This window comes from Dipodomys ordii, unplaced genomic scaffold (assembly GCF_000151885.1).
Source record: "Dipodomys ordii isolate 6190 unplaced genomic scaffold, Dord_2.0 Scaffold207, whole genome shotgun sequence".
NCBI classification, from domain to species: Eukaryota; Metazoa; Chordata; class Mammalia; order Rodentia; family Heteromyidae; genus Dipodomys; species Dipodomys ordii.
The window spans coordinates 768,021-782,009 of record NW_012267423.1 but is presented as its reverse complement, the minus strand read 5'-3'; the positions used below and the strand labels follow the sequence as shown (position 1 = coordinate 782,009).

The 13,989-nt window shown below is 38.7% G+C and overlaps 1 protein-coding gene across 1 annotated transcript in view; it reads right to left on the bottom strand.

The window, feature by feature from the left end:
* Positions 1–13,989, bottom strand: part of Magi2 (membrane associated guanylate kinase, WW and PDZ domain containing 2) — a gene marked incomplete at its 3' end in the record, with an annotated part of 913,285 nt that overhangs the window by 150,368 nt on the left and 748,928 nt on the right. Inside the window, exons 12-13 of the mRNA XM_013035261.1 lie at positions 13,414–13,429; positions 1,810–1,825 (exon numbers count right to left, since the gene is read on the bottom strand). Of these exons, the coding sequence (XP_012890715.1) occupies positions 1,810–1,825; positions 13,414–13,429 (32 nt within the window). The remainder of the gene's footprint in view (positions 1–1,809; positions 1,826–13,413; positions 13,430–13,989) is intronic.

Here is a 13,989-nt window from a genome sequence, read left to right as displayed (position 1 = left end):
TGTGTGTGTGTGTGTGTGTGTGTGTGTGTGTGTGTGTGTGAGAGAGAGAGAGAGAGAGAGAGAGAGAGAAAGAGAGAGAGAGAGAGAGAGAATTGAATATTATCTTCTCAGGGCAGCAAAATGGTAAACTTTCTTCAGATCACCTCAACAGGTCAAAATGCAAAATGAGAGCAAATTTATGCCATCAGCACATCATTGATTTGGAACAATGCCAAGCCAGCTTTTTTGTGTGTGACATTTTTCAGGAATTCCCCTGAACAGAAACTATTTTTTAAACAAGTTTCTACATTCCAGTGAATAAATGGAACTCATATTCGCAGAACATTAAATAACTTATCATTCAGCTGAAACACCCGCTAGAACATATGATTCTGATGTTGAAGATTCTTGCTAGAACTTCAAGTATTTTATAGGAGATGACATGGTTTACTACAAATGACAGAGATGCTGGGGAAGGAGTTTTTTAAATTCTCTTTCCCTTTAAGCAGAAGAAAAAGAAATAGGAGTTACTTTGAAATGAAGACCTGTTTGTTGCAGATGGGTTATTAAAAGCCCCGTGTCTTGCTTTGCTTAAAAAAGAAACATAATACCACGAATATAGTTAACATTACTCAACAGTACACTTTAAACAGATGGCTTAATGATGACTTAATGATGACTTGACTTGCAGTTTTCTGACTTCAAAATGACATAGAGGTGACATGTGTTGAGTAGAACTCATAATGTGAATTGTAACCTTTTCCCACACTAGTTATGTGAGCCTTGGGATGCTGTGCGGTGGCCTCAAGCCACAGATACATCAGCTCCCAGTCAGCCACTCACTTACAAAGGAAACAGTCCATACTTCACGTACCGTTATATGGCTGATCTCTGATCTCCACTACCTTAGGAGCATCGTCTGCAACCACACACTCCATGTATTAAGTTAAGATAGTAAATTTTATGTTGTATTTTTTCACATTAAAATATCTAATGAAATAAAAAAAGAGAGCAGTAACAAGGTAGAGGGAAAGAATGAACATATCACATGTGTATGAATGAGGGAGAAGAAAGAAGGAAAAGGAAGGAATTTTGCTCCCATCTCTGACACCATCTAGGGAGGAGGAACTCCACCTGGATCCCCACATAGGCTCTTTCATTTTCCTCCGTTACGGGGTAGCAGGCTCTGGAGGGATGTCCCATTTCTACTGGATTTCTGAAGACATTTCAGAGGTTCTCCTAACAGTGGAAATTGTTTCTTAAAAGGTTTCCCAAAGAGGGGGAAACAAGGCCTCTGGGTTCTTAGAACCTCTAGTTAGGGCTAAATAGGAAGAGAAAAATACCACTAATAATGTTAATCCTTAATTTTCATTTTCTCTCTAGCCTGGCAAACAGACCAAAGCCTTCCATCAAAAAATTCTGCCTTTGGTAAATGGAAGATGGCAGGGTAATGAGCGAATTTCCATTAAACTGGTTCAATATTATTCACTTTCTTCTGGTTCTTGAGTGATTCATGTATTTATTATTAAAATTCATTAAATGGGTTAAGCCCTGCAGTTCCTTTAGATAATTTTGTTCAAGCAGTTTGAAGTAGGTAAAAGAGCAATTTCTCATAATAAAACTACCTGGGCTAAGAAATGACCTTTCTTTCCTCTGATAAGCATGAAAGGTTCAGTGTGGAAAGAAGATTTTATGTTGGCAAAATGCTATAAAAATAAATGTTATTATGGAATTCTACTCATCAGAAAGAATGTCATCGTACCATTCATAAGGAAATGGGAGACTTGGAAAGAATATAACAAGTGAAGTAAGCCAGAACTAGAGAAACACAGGTTGCACGGTTTTCCTCATTTGTGGTAAATGTACTGGGACTATAAATCTATAAGAAAATGTACTGGATCGTCAAAGGAAAAAATGTCCACTGGGACATGATAATATACAATCTCTAGGCATTCACACAGAGTGAGACCGAAGGAGGATATTCTTAGGAAGGGATCAAAAAGGTGTAAATAGCTATGTGCATCTGATCATATAAAATAATCTGTACTGAAATGAACTCCAGGAAATGGAAACAAGAGGTTTCTCTTTTCCTTTGTTGCTGTTTTATGCTTCATTTCCTTTTGTCTTGTTTTTTTTTTCATTTGTTTGTCTTTGGGAGGGCAAGGGGGCACAAAGGGTGAAAAGGTGGGACAAAGGGTGAACAAATGGAGTGGTGGTACACACTAGACTCTATGTTGCAAATGAACTATACAACTTGTGGGTGCGGATAGGAGGGAAAAATTGGGAGAGAGTAAGGGAAGGGATGACATTGTCCAAAAAGAAATGTACTCCTTATCTGACTTATGTAACTATAACTCCTCTGTATCTCAACTTTACGATATTAAAAAGTAAATATTAAATTGTTTTTGAGGAGCATTTCCCCCTGCTTTATTCCTTATAATAAGAACAATCTGACCATTTCATATATCCTCATTGAGTATCTAGAAAGCATAAGTGTGTAATGCTGTCTTTAGATAAACTCACTATATAAAGGATGGACTCAAATAAAAGCATGCAAGATGAATAATACCAACAATAATAGAAGAAGAAAGGAATGGAATGGGCTGGAAGAGCAAGAATTGTGGTGTCCTGGAGGTTAAACCTCATGGCGAAGTGAGTCTTGCAAAACCTATCAACAAGCACAAAGGGCTTTTTATTTACCATCTGAATAAGAGCAAGAACAATAAAGATAGAAAAGTACTCTGGGTTTATGGAACATTGTAAACAAAGCATGGCCAAGAAAATGTGGAAGGATTTTAATACTTGTAGAGAGAAAAATTCAGTTCTGAGAGTTTTATTTAAAATGATAAATGCCACTAAAAAGCAAAAAAAAAAAAAGCACACCTAGAAATACCTTCAAATGATTATGTTCAGATAAGATGTCTGAAATTTGATGCCAACATTAAATGAATACTTATTGGATTGTGGGCACCTTGTAGACATTGTAAGCTCAATACAACAAAAATGAAATCTTTGCTATTTTTCTTCCCTAATCTTCTTTAGTATTCCTTGATTTAGAAGATTTTTATCTGCTACTTCTGGGTTTTCAAGATAGAAATCTGAAAGTAATTCCTAAAAATTGTCTCTCACTACTATATAACCAAATTCTGTCTTATTTCCAAATTTGATTTCCATTTTACTTCTTTCCACCATATGTGCACTGCACTATAATTCACACTATTACCTCTTAGTTGAGCTGATACAATGCTGAGTGTGATGATTTTTATGAATCTGATAGTATTTCAATGGAATACAATTTCACTTAGGATAGCACACAAAACCTAAAGAACCTAAACAAATAAGCAACTACTTATTCCCCAAGCACCATGGGTTCTTTTTACTCACTAGAGTTACTTGGGTAAACCAGTTTTTTTAACCATAATATGTTTGTTTTCTCTTCTAACTCTTCTAACAGCTACTTCTGACTTCTTCTTCTTCTTTTTTTTTGTCAGTTATTGGGCCTGAACTCTGGGCCTGAGCACTGTCCCTCAGCTCTACAGCTCAAGGCTAGTGCTCTACCACTTGAGCCACAGCATCACTTCTGGCTTTTTCTTCTTATGTGGTGCTGAGGAATTGAACCCGGGGCCTCATGCATGCAAGGCAAGCACTTAACCACCTTCCCAGCCCTGACTTCTTTTTTTTAATAAGTTTTTTTTATTATAAAAATACTGGACAGAGTTACATGAGCAAGGTAATGAGTACATTTCCTATCAAGCGTTGTTGCCTCCTCCTTTGTTTTTCCCCTACCATCCCTTCCCTCCCACCTCTACAACTACACTCCCCCTCCTCCTAGCCCCCATCCCTGTCTAAGTTATAAAGTTCGTTTTTCAACATTGTGTTTTGTACATCTCATTGTTACAATGGGTCACCCTGTATTCCTATTTAAACAGGTTTTTTTATCCCTTCCCTCCCCAAATTAGACTGAGATCAAATACAGTGAAAGCAGGGGTTATACAGTGGGGGAGGAACATACAAAGCAACAAAAAAAATCACATGGTATCTTATAAATACATTAGAAACAATAGCAAGAAAGAAAAAAAATCCCACTTGTGTCCCTATCTTGGGGTTCATTTCACTTAACATCATCTTATCTGGTATTATATACATAGCTTTTGACTTTTTCTGGTTGTCCCAGACATATACTAGTTATTGCAAATAAGGGAAACCATGGGACCTATGTTTCTTTGGGCCTGGCTTACTTTACTTAGTATAATTTTTTCCCAAGTCTTTCCATTTCCTAACAAATGAGGTGATGTCATTCTTTCTGATGGAGGCATAGAATTTATATATATATATATAAACTTCTGACTTCTTAATGGGTCACTTTTTCAGGGAAGATGTCCCTGGCCTTACATTTTTATCCCAGTTTCCTTATCATATATTTTCAGTATGTCCTGGATTTTCCCCTTATATGACAATTATAACAATTTTTAATTATGTTTATGAAAATATATGTACCAAATTACACTTTTTAAATTATGAGTTTAATGTCTCTTTCTCCCAATAGTGTATACATCCCACTAGGGATGTAATCTGCTTTCTCCTGTATTTGTAGCATTCAGCAAATATCCCAGATACTGGATATTCCACCTGACACATTTGACTGAAAAATAAATGGAGGTAAAGGGTGAAGAGGGTAGGAGAGACAGAATCTGAAGATACTTGAGAGCTCAGGGGGGCATGGAGGGTGGAGAGGTGATAAGAGAGATAAAATCTATGATGGCTGTGGCTTAGAACCTTAGATAGACAATGTTCTTTGCTGAGGTAAGGGATATAGAGTGCATCCTTCTCTGAGTGAAGTCTGACAAGTTAGGGAACATGTTAAGTCGAGGCAAAATGTGTTTGAGGTGCTGTTTGGTATTAGGGTCCAAATATAGTTTAAATTCCATTAGGAAGATTGAACTAAATTGAGCTTGGGTTTGGGTGCTGACGTTCTATAGTAGCTGTGTCAGTTGTCTGGTGCTCAGTAGTGGTAAAAATCAAGGAGGAGGCAACAATGCTTGGTAAGAAATGCACTCATTAACTTGCTCATATAACTGTAACCCCTCTGTACAGTATTTTCACAATAAAACACTTTAAAAAAAGAATTAGAAACATAATGGCTCAGGTCACATTTAAAATGATACATAACCATGGCATATGAAATCATCAAGTCCCAGGGTTTGTAGTAGAATGAAGTGTTTGCAAAGTAATGGAGAGTTCAATAAAGAGACAGATAAGAAGTAGTAAATGGAAATACTCGTGAACAAGTCTGGCTCTTCACGATATGTCAAGCAGGAGGGTCACTGGGATGACCTGAGTAGGATCAGGCCACGGCAGAGGTAGATTTCAGTGGATCTGGATACAGGGGAGGTTAAGAAGGGGAAATGAAGAAGAAATCATGTCATAGCCTAGTGGAAGCTTTCTTTAGGTGGGCTAGCAAGCTCACATTCAGATAGAAGCTCACATTCAGATGAACAGAGCCAGAGCCAGAAGATACAAGAGGAAAGAGGAACCATACAAGTGATGAGAGAGAATGGGATCTACAGCACGAGGAGAACTTAAGTCAATAGAGAGACGAAGAGGCATCAAAGTCCTTTTCAGGGCACTGGTGTAGATCTAACCCCTGCCCATCTCTCTAGGGCAGACGTGGGACTAGATATGAGAATTCACTCAAGGAGGCTGAAGTAATAAAATAAGTGGGAGTTATAAAGATTTGACAGGGAAATAAATAATCTCTGAGGCAACACAGCAGTGAGGTTACACACACAGACGATGGAGAAAAGCTGACTTGGGCTCCAGTGTGTGTGTGTGTATGTTTTGTCTTCTTCTGCTCTTTTTTTTCCAGTAAGTCTTTTCCAGTAATACACTCTTCCTCCTGATCTTCAAGACTAATAATTCCATAACTGCCTAAGTATAAATGGAATTAAGTAGCATAGTTTATTAGAAAGTAACCTTATCATTATTTCTCCTGTCTCTATACACATACATATATATGTGTATATATATATATATTATATATATATGTGTGTGTGTGTGTGTGTGTGTGTGTGTGTGTGTGTGTGTGTATAATTTATTTTTTTCTAAGGAAAAACACTAAGTTCTGGAATATGTAGTCAGGACTGGTGCCTATTTCTTTTTATGTCTACAATCAGCCAAAGTTTAAAATGAATGGCTTTCCTGATTAACATCACTTAGGAACTGCTAATTGAGATAAAGAACAAAAGTCCTCACAGCATATATTTTTCCAGTAACCAGATGGTTGAAGATAGAATTTGGTAAGTTGAGAATATAAAGGGAGACAATAGGCAAAAACTTAGCTGTGGGGGGACAGGAAAACCTAAATATGCAATTACATTTATTTGGGAGGGGGAAACAAGAGAATTTATATAATGTAAAGAGACTTTTAAAAAATTAATACAAGCACTGAATGAACTTATTTCTAATAAAATATAGTAAATTCTTCAGATTTGACCTTTGAAAGTGCACAGCAGGTGGAGAATCTTGTTAATGGAAGATACCTCCAAATATTAAGGTGATGAACAAGACTGGCTAGGACTTCAGAGATATAGCAGTTAAAATAGGCATTAGCTTTAGCATGCTGGCCCACTTTTTTTTTTTTAAATAAACATGTTGATTTTCCCTACTGACACATGAAAAGTGAAATAGTTACAGTGTTAACTGGAAGTTTGAAGGTATTGAGGCAGGCAAGACATAGTCATTTCAATTCCTGCTCCTAGCCTCAGTAGTACTGTAAAGGCTGGTCCACAGCCCCAGTGTAATTCAGAATCTGTCCCAATGTTTCAGTGACAAAATATCACTGTTTACTCTAGCACCTGATTTGAGCTGAGTACAATATAACATTTGTTGCACTAATATCTTGTACACCAAGTCTTTTGGCTATTATTTCCTAAATATTCCTTAACTCTCATATCTAGTGCTATCTCTCAGTCGTCTGTCATCAAGTTCTGCCTGGCTTATGGTGGCCAATCCACCTGCCACCTGCCACATAACCTCTTCCATCTGTTCCAAAATGTGATCATGGCCCTCCTGTACTTAAGACCTTGAAATTGGCTTCTCTATGCTATAAGAACAAGTGAAAAATCCTTTATACACCTTAGTCTGTTGGAATCCATGTGTCAAACTGCACTTGGCTTTTCTTGCTTTGTTTTCTCTCCTCCAGGATCAAGGACCATTTTTCCATCTCTAGAATCCTTTGAATTGCTCTCAGATTAAAAAGAAAGCAGCACCTTATTGTATTACAGTTCTTGGTGTTAGAAGTCTTCAGCTCAATATGTTGATGAAGTTTGTTTCTTCAGAAGGCTGCAAGGGAGAATGCTACAGCCTCATTCCAGGTTTCTTGGTACGTTGGTGGTCATTGTTGGTGTCCCCTGGCTTATGCAGCATCACCCAGATCTCTGTTTTTATTTTCACATGGCATTCTCCTTGTGAACATGTCTGCTGCCAAATGTAGCCTTTTGTAAGTAAGGATACTAATCGCATCAGATTAATATTGAGAATGACTTCTTATCTATTCATAGATACATCTATGTTTTCCACATCAGATCACAGTGTGAGGTACTGGGGGGTTTGAACTTCAATACATAAATTTGGTGTGAAGATGGAAACACAATTCAATGTTTAGTGTCTCCTTACATCACCTCCCTGGGCCTTTTGCATCTGTATAATAGAATTAAGGGAAGATTTTGTGTGATGGCTTTTTCTCTATCCCATGAATCTCAATGTTCCTTCATGGCAGGGATCTCATGTGTATTGTGTGTCACTGATTCTCCAACTAAGGTTTTTGAATGAATAAAAGAAAATCAATACGCATTTTTTAAAACCAACATTCACATTTTTATCTATCTGAGGAAAAAAAATTTCACAACCAACAGTTTATCATTTAGACCGAAGTTTCTGTCCTGTTAGATAGCCCCACATGAATTTTGTGGGAAGGAGGCACCAAGACCACTTCCACATATCTGACAAAAGAAACAGGTTGCTAGGCCATGCACATTGGAAGTAGCAGAGCTAGAACACAGTAGCAGACCCTGTGACTTCAAATCTGCAATTCTTTCTCCACAGCACTCGGCCAAATGAGATGACAGGTTATTATGCAATTAGCAGACTAGTTAATTGCTATGATCTTGCCCTCAAACCTTCTAGATCAGAACCCAAGACTTAAAATATCTGTTTGGGTATTGCCCGTTGGTTTTACATCCAATGGAGTAGAATAGGCCAGCAGAGTGACCACTGAGTGGCTTGATAGAGGAGAAATGACTGGGCAGATCCTGTGCTATCATGTATTTTCTTTGAGACACCTCTAGGAGCATCATTACAATGTGCTATTCTACTTAGGAAAGAAAGCTAACACTTCATCAGAGACTGGGAAAAAATCCCCCAGGAGCTGAGCTAGGATGAGAATGCAAGACAGAGCTGCATGGGGCCAGAGCAGCTAGATATGCTTGAGCAAAGAACAAAGGCCTCAATAATACTGAAAATTTCCAGAATGTCATTTTATCATTCGATTTCAAAATGAAGGAAAGCCTTCAGGGCTGTCAGCCATATGTCACAGTCAGGCCCTGATAAACATAATGAAAGTTCACAGTATGCTGGAGCCTCTGGAGAGCTCCTGGCCACTCTATGCCTCTGATTTTGATACACATAAGAGTGCAGGGCTGGGATGGTGGTTCAGTGGTAGAGCGCTTGCCTTGCATACATGAGGCCCTGGGTTCGATTCCTCAGTACCACATAAGCAGAAAAAGCCAGAAGCCTAGCCTTAGCTGAAGAGCTGAGGGACAGTGCCCAGGCCCAGAATTCAGCCCAACAACAACAACAAAAGAGTGTGGGCTGCAGAATCCTCAGAGCTGACAACTTAACCAACTTAGGTGTACTTGAGTATCAGACGTGTCTTTCAGAGAAGGGGAAAAAACAGCACCTAAACCTACTGGCTGACTTGTAGGCTGAAGAATGTCAGACTTTGGTTTTGATTTTTCTTAAGAAAGGACCACACTTAGCATTTGATAGAATTCACTTTGTTGATAAAAATAACATTGAGTGATTCTCCTCCCTCCCCCAAACATTGTACAGTGGAATATAATTAAGTTTTAGCTTATGTCTGAAAAAATTCTCATTATCGTTAAATAACTTATAAAAAAAAAGCACTTACGATCCATTCATCTACTGAGGGGCATCTGAAGAAAATGTGGTATATACATGCAATGGATTTGTATTCTTCCATAGAAAGAATGGCATCACCCAATTTGCTAGGAAATGGAAAGACTTGGAAAAAATCATATTAAGTGAAGTAAGCCAGGCCTAAAGAAACATAGGTCCCATGGTTTCCCTTTTTGCAATAACTAGTATATGTCTAGGATAAGCAGAAAAGGTCAAAACCTATGTACATATGACCATGTAAGATGATGCTAAGTGAAATGAACTCTAAGTTAGGGTCACAAGAAGTTTAATCTTTGTTTGCTGTTGTTTTTAATGTACTTTTATTTATTTTTTATTAATAAGTTTTTTAAATTGTGAAAATACTGTACAGAGGGGTTACAATTACATGAGCAAGGTTTTAATGTACTTTTAATGTACTATGTGATTTTTTTGTTTCTTTTGTATGTTTTTCCCCCATAGTATAACCTTGTTTGCACTGTATTTGATTCTGCTGCCCTGAATCTTGTATATACATTTTTCTAATTTGGAGAGGGGAAGGGAAATAACAAAAAGCTGAAATAAGGATTCAGGTTGACCTACTGTAACAATGAGATGTACAAGACACTATATTGAAAACAAACTTTGTAACTTTGGGGCGGGGGTGGAAGGAGGAAGGAGTTGGGGAGGTGGGGAGGGAAAGGATGGTAGGGAAAAAACAAATGAGGGGGTAACCATGCTTGATAGGAAACGTATTCATTATCTTACTCATGTAATTGTAACCCCTCTGTACAGTATCTTTACAATAAAAATATATAAAAAAGCACCTATGAATAATGGAAGGTTTCACATTTCCAGAAACATCACTGATATTTAAAGGTGAGTAGGATTTCAACTATGAGGAGCCTTCTGTCACCTGCACAGGACCAACAGGGTGTTTCCTTCCATCAATAAGACACAGCCGCAGACTAGATGCGGTTTGCTTTTCTGAAGCTCTGTTGTTGCTCTGGGCTCATGCTCACCTGGAATTATATGGATCTAGTTTCTGTTTTTGTTTTGTTTTGTTTTGTTTTTTTTTTGCCAAATGCCATTAACAAGTTAAGAACCATGCTGTACAGCCAAAGCCAGCAGATTCTAGGCTCACAGGCTCCTCTCTGCAGCTGGTACCCTGCCGTAGCCTGAACTTGGTGCTTCATCACAGCGACATTTTGTGCCTCCTCCGTCCTCATCTACCTCCCACATGAAGGGGAACCAGAACATTATCTCCCTTCTGTTATGGATGAAGGTCATACTGTGTTTCTAGCTGCTGCTCCTGCTGACTGGGCTGCTCTGACTAATGATGACTAATGTTCTACAGAGGCGCGTGGAGACGCTCTGCCGCTACCCTTTTAATGAGCTGAGGGTTCACGTCCAAGTCCCTATTTTCTCACTTTGCCCTTATTCCCCTGTGGTCCTCTTCACTCTTGTGGGTTCAGTTCCTGTCTGCGATGAGGATAATTTGTAGTGTTGTCTTTCTAATCGTGACCTCTACTACTCACTTAGATGCCGCAGCCCCAAGTGTCCCTCGCTTCTCACTCAATAATTCACTCACCCAACCATTAACTTATTCATCATTAAATGAATATTTATTACACGGCTCCTGCAGGTCAAGCATGGTCTATCTGGAAAGCTTTATTAGGACAAAGTTAATACATTATTTGTTGGATTTGCTGCACCTGTCCTCATTCCCTTCCTTCTCTAATGGATGCATACTACCTGGACGAACTATATTGATCCTGAGGATTTTCCTTCTAGTTGTAATCTTAGCTACTCAGGAGACTGAGCTATGAGGATCAAGATACAAAGCCAGCCTGGGCAGGTAAATCTGTGAGATTCTTATTTCCAGGTGACCATCAAAAAGCCAGAAGTGGAACTTTGGCTCAAGTGGTAAGGCACCAGCCTAGAGTAGAAAAGCAAAGGGTTAGTGCCCAGGTTCTAAGTTCAAATCCTGGTACACACACACACACACACACACACACACACACACACACACCACAGAGAAATATTCCTACTATCTTTATAAGTCATCCCCATTCTTTTCCTGAGGTCAAATCCAAGTGCATTGGCTACATCTACATTGACTGCTCTATAGATGCCACGAAGTCATGTCTGATAATGAATGTACTCTCTAAAATCTATTTCATCTTCATTTATTCATTCATTTACAAAGGGCTTTAGCAACCCTGGTCTTCCAACTGAGCTACCTGGAGTTTACCTTAAATCTGTCCTCTGCCCACCTGCACACTTTATCAGCTTGATAGATTTTTCCCCCTCTGATATTTTCTTTAAGAACTCTCCTCTCCAACCTTCTTTCTGCTGTTTGATTCAGAACCCCCTAACTTCTTGCCTATGCTACTGTAAATGCTTTCACCAGCAGCTCCTTACTTTCATCGATTCTCGTTTCTTCTGCCTTTTCTTTCTGTGGCTGCTAGGGAAATCTTGACTTTCACTACAAAATCTATCCTCAAGACACTCCTCTTTTCCACCAACGACTCCCTTGGGTTTACATTCCCAAGATAGGTCTGATAATGCCATTAATTTTCCTTCCTCATCTATTCTGGTCTCTTCCACATCTTTTTCCATCAGAATGATGGCTCTCTACATGGCCTGTCTTTAGCCCTCCTCCACATGTTATCCAATTTCCCCCTTGATACAGGAAGCACCAGTTTGCCCCGACAACTCATTCTCACCATGTGAAACTCATGAAAGGGTTTCAAACTCTCAAATTAGGTTGTGAGGGCTCAGAACTGTTTAGGCAGCTATGCAAAATTGTGTAGACTGAAAGAGACTTAGCATGATGCAGTGAGAATCATATAATGGTCAAAATCATGACTGGAAGGTGAAATAACAATATTGTACAGATGGATTTGCTCTGTTTTATGTGATTGGGGGGGGGAGAGGGAGAGGAGTTGTAGAGAGATGGGAGGACCATGTCTTGAGGCCAGGTCAGGTAAAAAAGATAGAGAGACCTACCTCAAAAGATAAGCTGGGCGTGCACATCTATAATCCTATCTAGGTGAGAGATTGAGATAAGAAGGGCTCAGTCTGGAGGCTGGCCCCAGGGGGGAAAATGTGACACTGTATCGAAAAAGAAGAAAAGAAATAAGACCTTGAGTATAAGTAAGTAGGTAAGTAAGCAAATGAAACCATAAAATGAAATAAAGAATATATTACAAAAGATTTAAAGGGAACATTAAAGCCAAGGTCAATTTGAGTTAAAAAATGGAGATTTCAGGAAATTCACAGTGTTAATATTATTCATGTTCTTTCAGAAGATGTGTACAATAGAATACGATTATAAATGACAACAGATATAAATTTAATTATATACACACACACACACACACACACACACACACACACACACACACACACACACACACACATATTTTTTGTGCCAGTCCCGGGGCTTTTATACTCAGGCTACTGCTCTAGTTTTTGGTGATTAATTGGAGGTAAGAGTCACACAGTCTTTCCTGCCCAGGCACTTCTGCCTCCTGAGCAGCTAGGATTACAGGTGTGAGCAACCGACACCCAGTAGTAAATTTAAAATATTACATAAGCATATCATAGTTCTTTCAAAAGTCCTGGCCCATGTTTGGTATATGTATTCTCTGTCCTCTGACATTAGTGTATTTACCTGAAACCTGCCCAAATCCTGGACCTTCTAAGTCAAATATACCACGTTTTCAGGGATGGGAAAAAAGAGAAGTTTATTTTCTTTTCTCCTTAGTAGCTGTTGCACTCTTGTACACAATCTATCAGTAAGTTTTCTAGCTTGCTAGCTTCAGTAGGTTTATGGGAAGAATAAAGTGAAACAAGGTGAAATGGAAAGCTACAAATAAGTCACATTTCTTGAGTTCTTTCTCTATTGAGCATTTTATGCTATGCTGTTTGATCTTTACAAACATCCCGAGAGATAGATTCTTTTGCTACTTCACAAATGAAGTGACTGAAGATTTAGAGAGACGAAAGTTACTTACCCTCAGTCACATACTGGTGGCAAAGCTGGAATTTTAAACCTAATTTTAACCCAATATGCCTTATATCCCTGGTGGCTTTTTGAGACAGGATCTCACTATGTAAACTTGGCTGGCCTTGAACTCATGATCCTCACTGAGCCTCTTGAGTGCTAGGATTAAAGTCCTTCACTACCATGTCTGGCTGAACACTCTTAACTACTGTTTCTTTTATTGCCTGAAACACAATATTGTTCAACATGACCAAGGTGACATTCTGCCTGTCGCATCTGTGATTGCCAAAGGAAACCCACAGTGATGTGATATGTGTGAGCCTTAGCTTTGCTGCTGGTGCTTCTTAATCTGTGGGCTTCATTGTGCTGCAGGAAACTTTATGAGCAACAGAGAAATGGAAGAAAGGAGAGTTTCCTTAGATGAAATCCCCCAAGTATAGCTACTCCTTATGCTGTAAGAAAACCCAAATAACACAGAATGAAATGTGTTTTCAATTAAGAAGCAAACATCAAACTAAACCCATAAAACTTACTCAGAGCTAAAGGAAATAGGAGAAATAGAAGACAAGTCTACCTCAGTGGAACAGAGCTCAGGGAAAATACTTGAAAACCAGACAACAGTCAGCCTTTTTGTGGAAGAAGGGACCCTTTCTGCTTCCTTCTCTGGCAGCTGCACAGCAATTCATGGATCCAGAGGTGTCATACGGAGTATCTTTTAAATCTCTTTGCATTTGTGGGTATTTTTTCCCCCATTACACTGTTCTTTTAAGGGAGATCAGAAAGACTCCATGTTTCCTACTCTGTTTATTTTGTTTCTTTTATTTTCT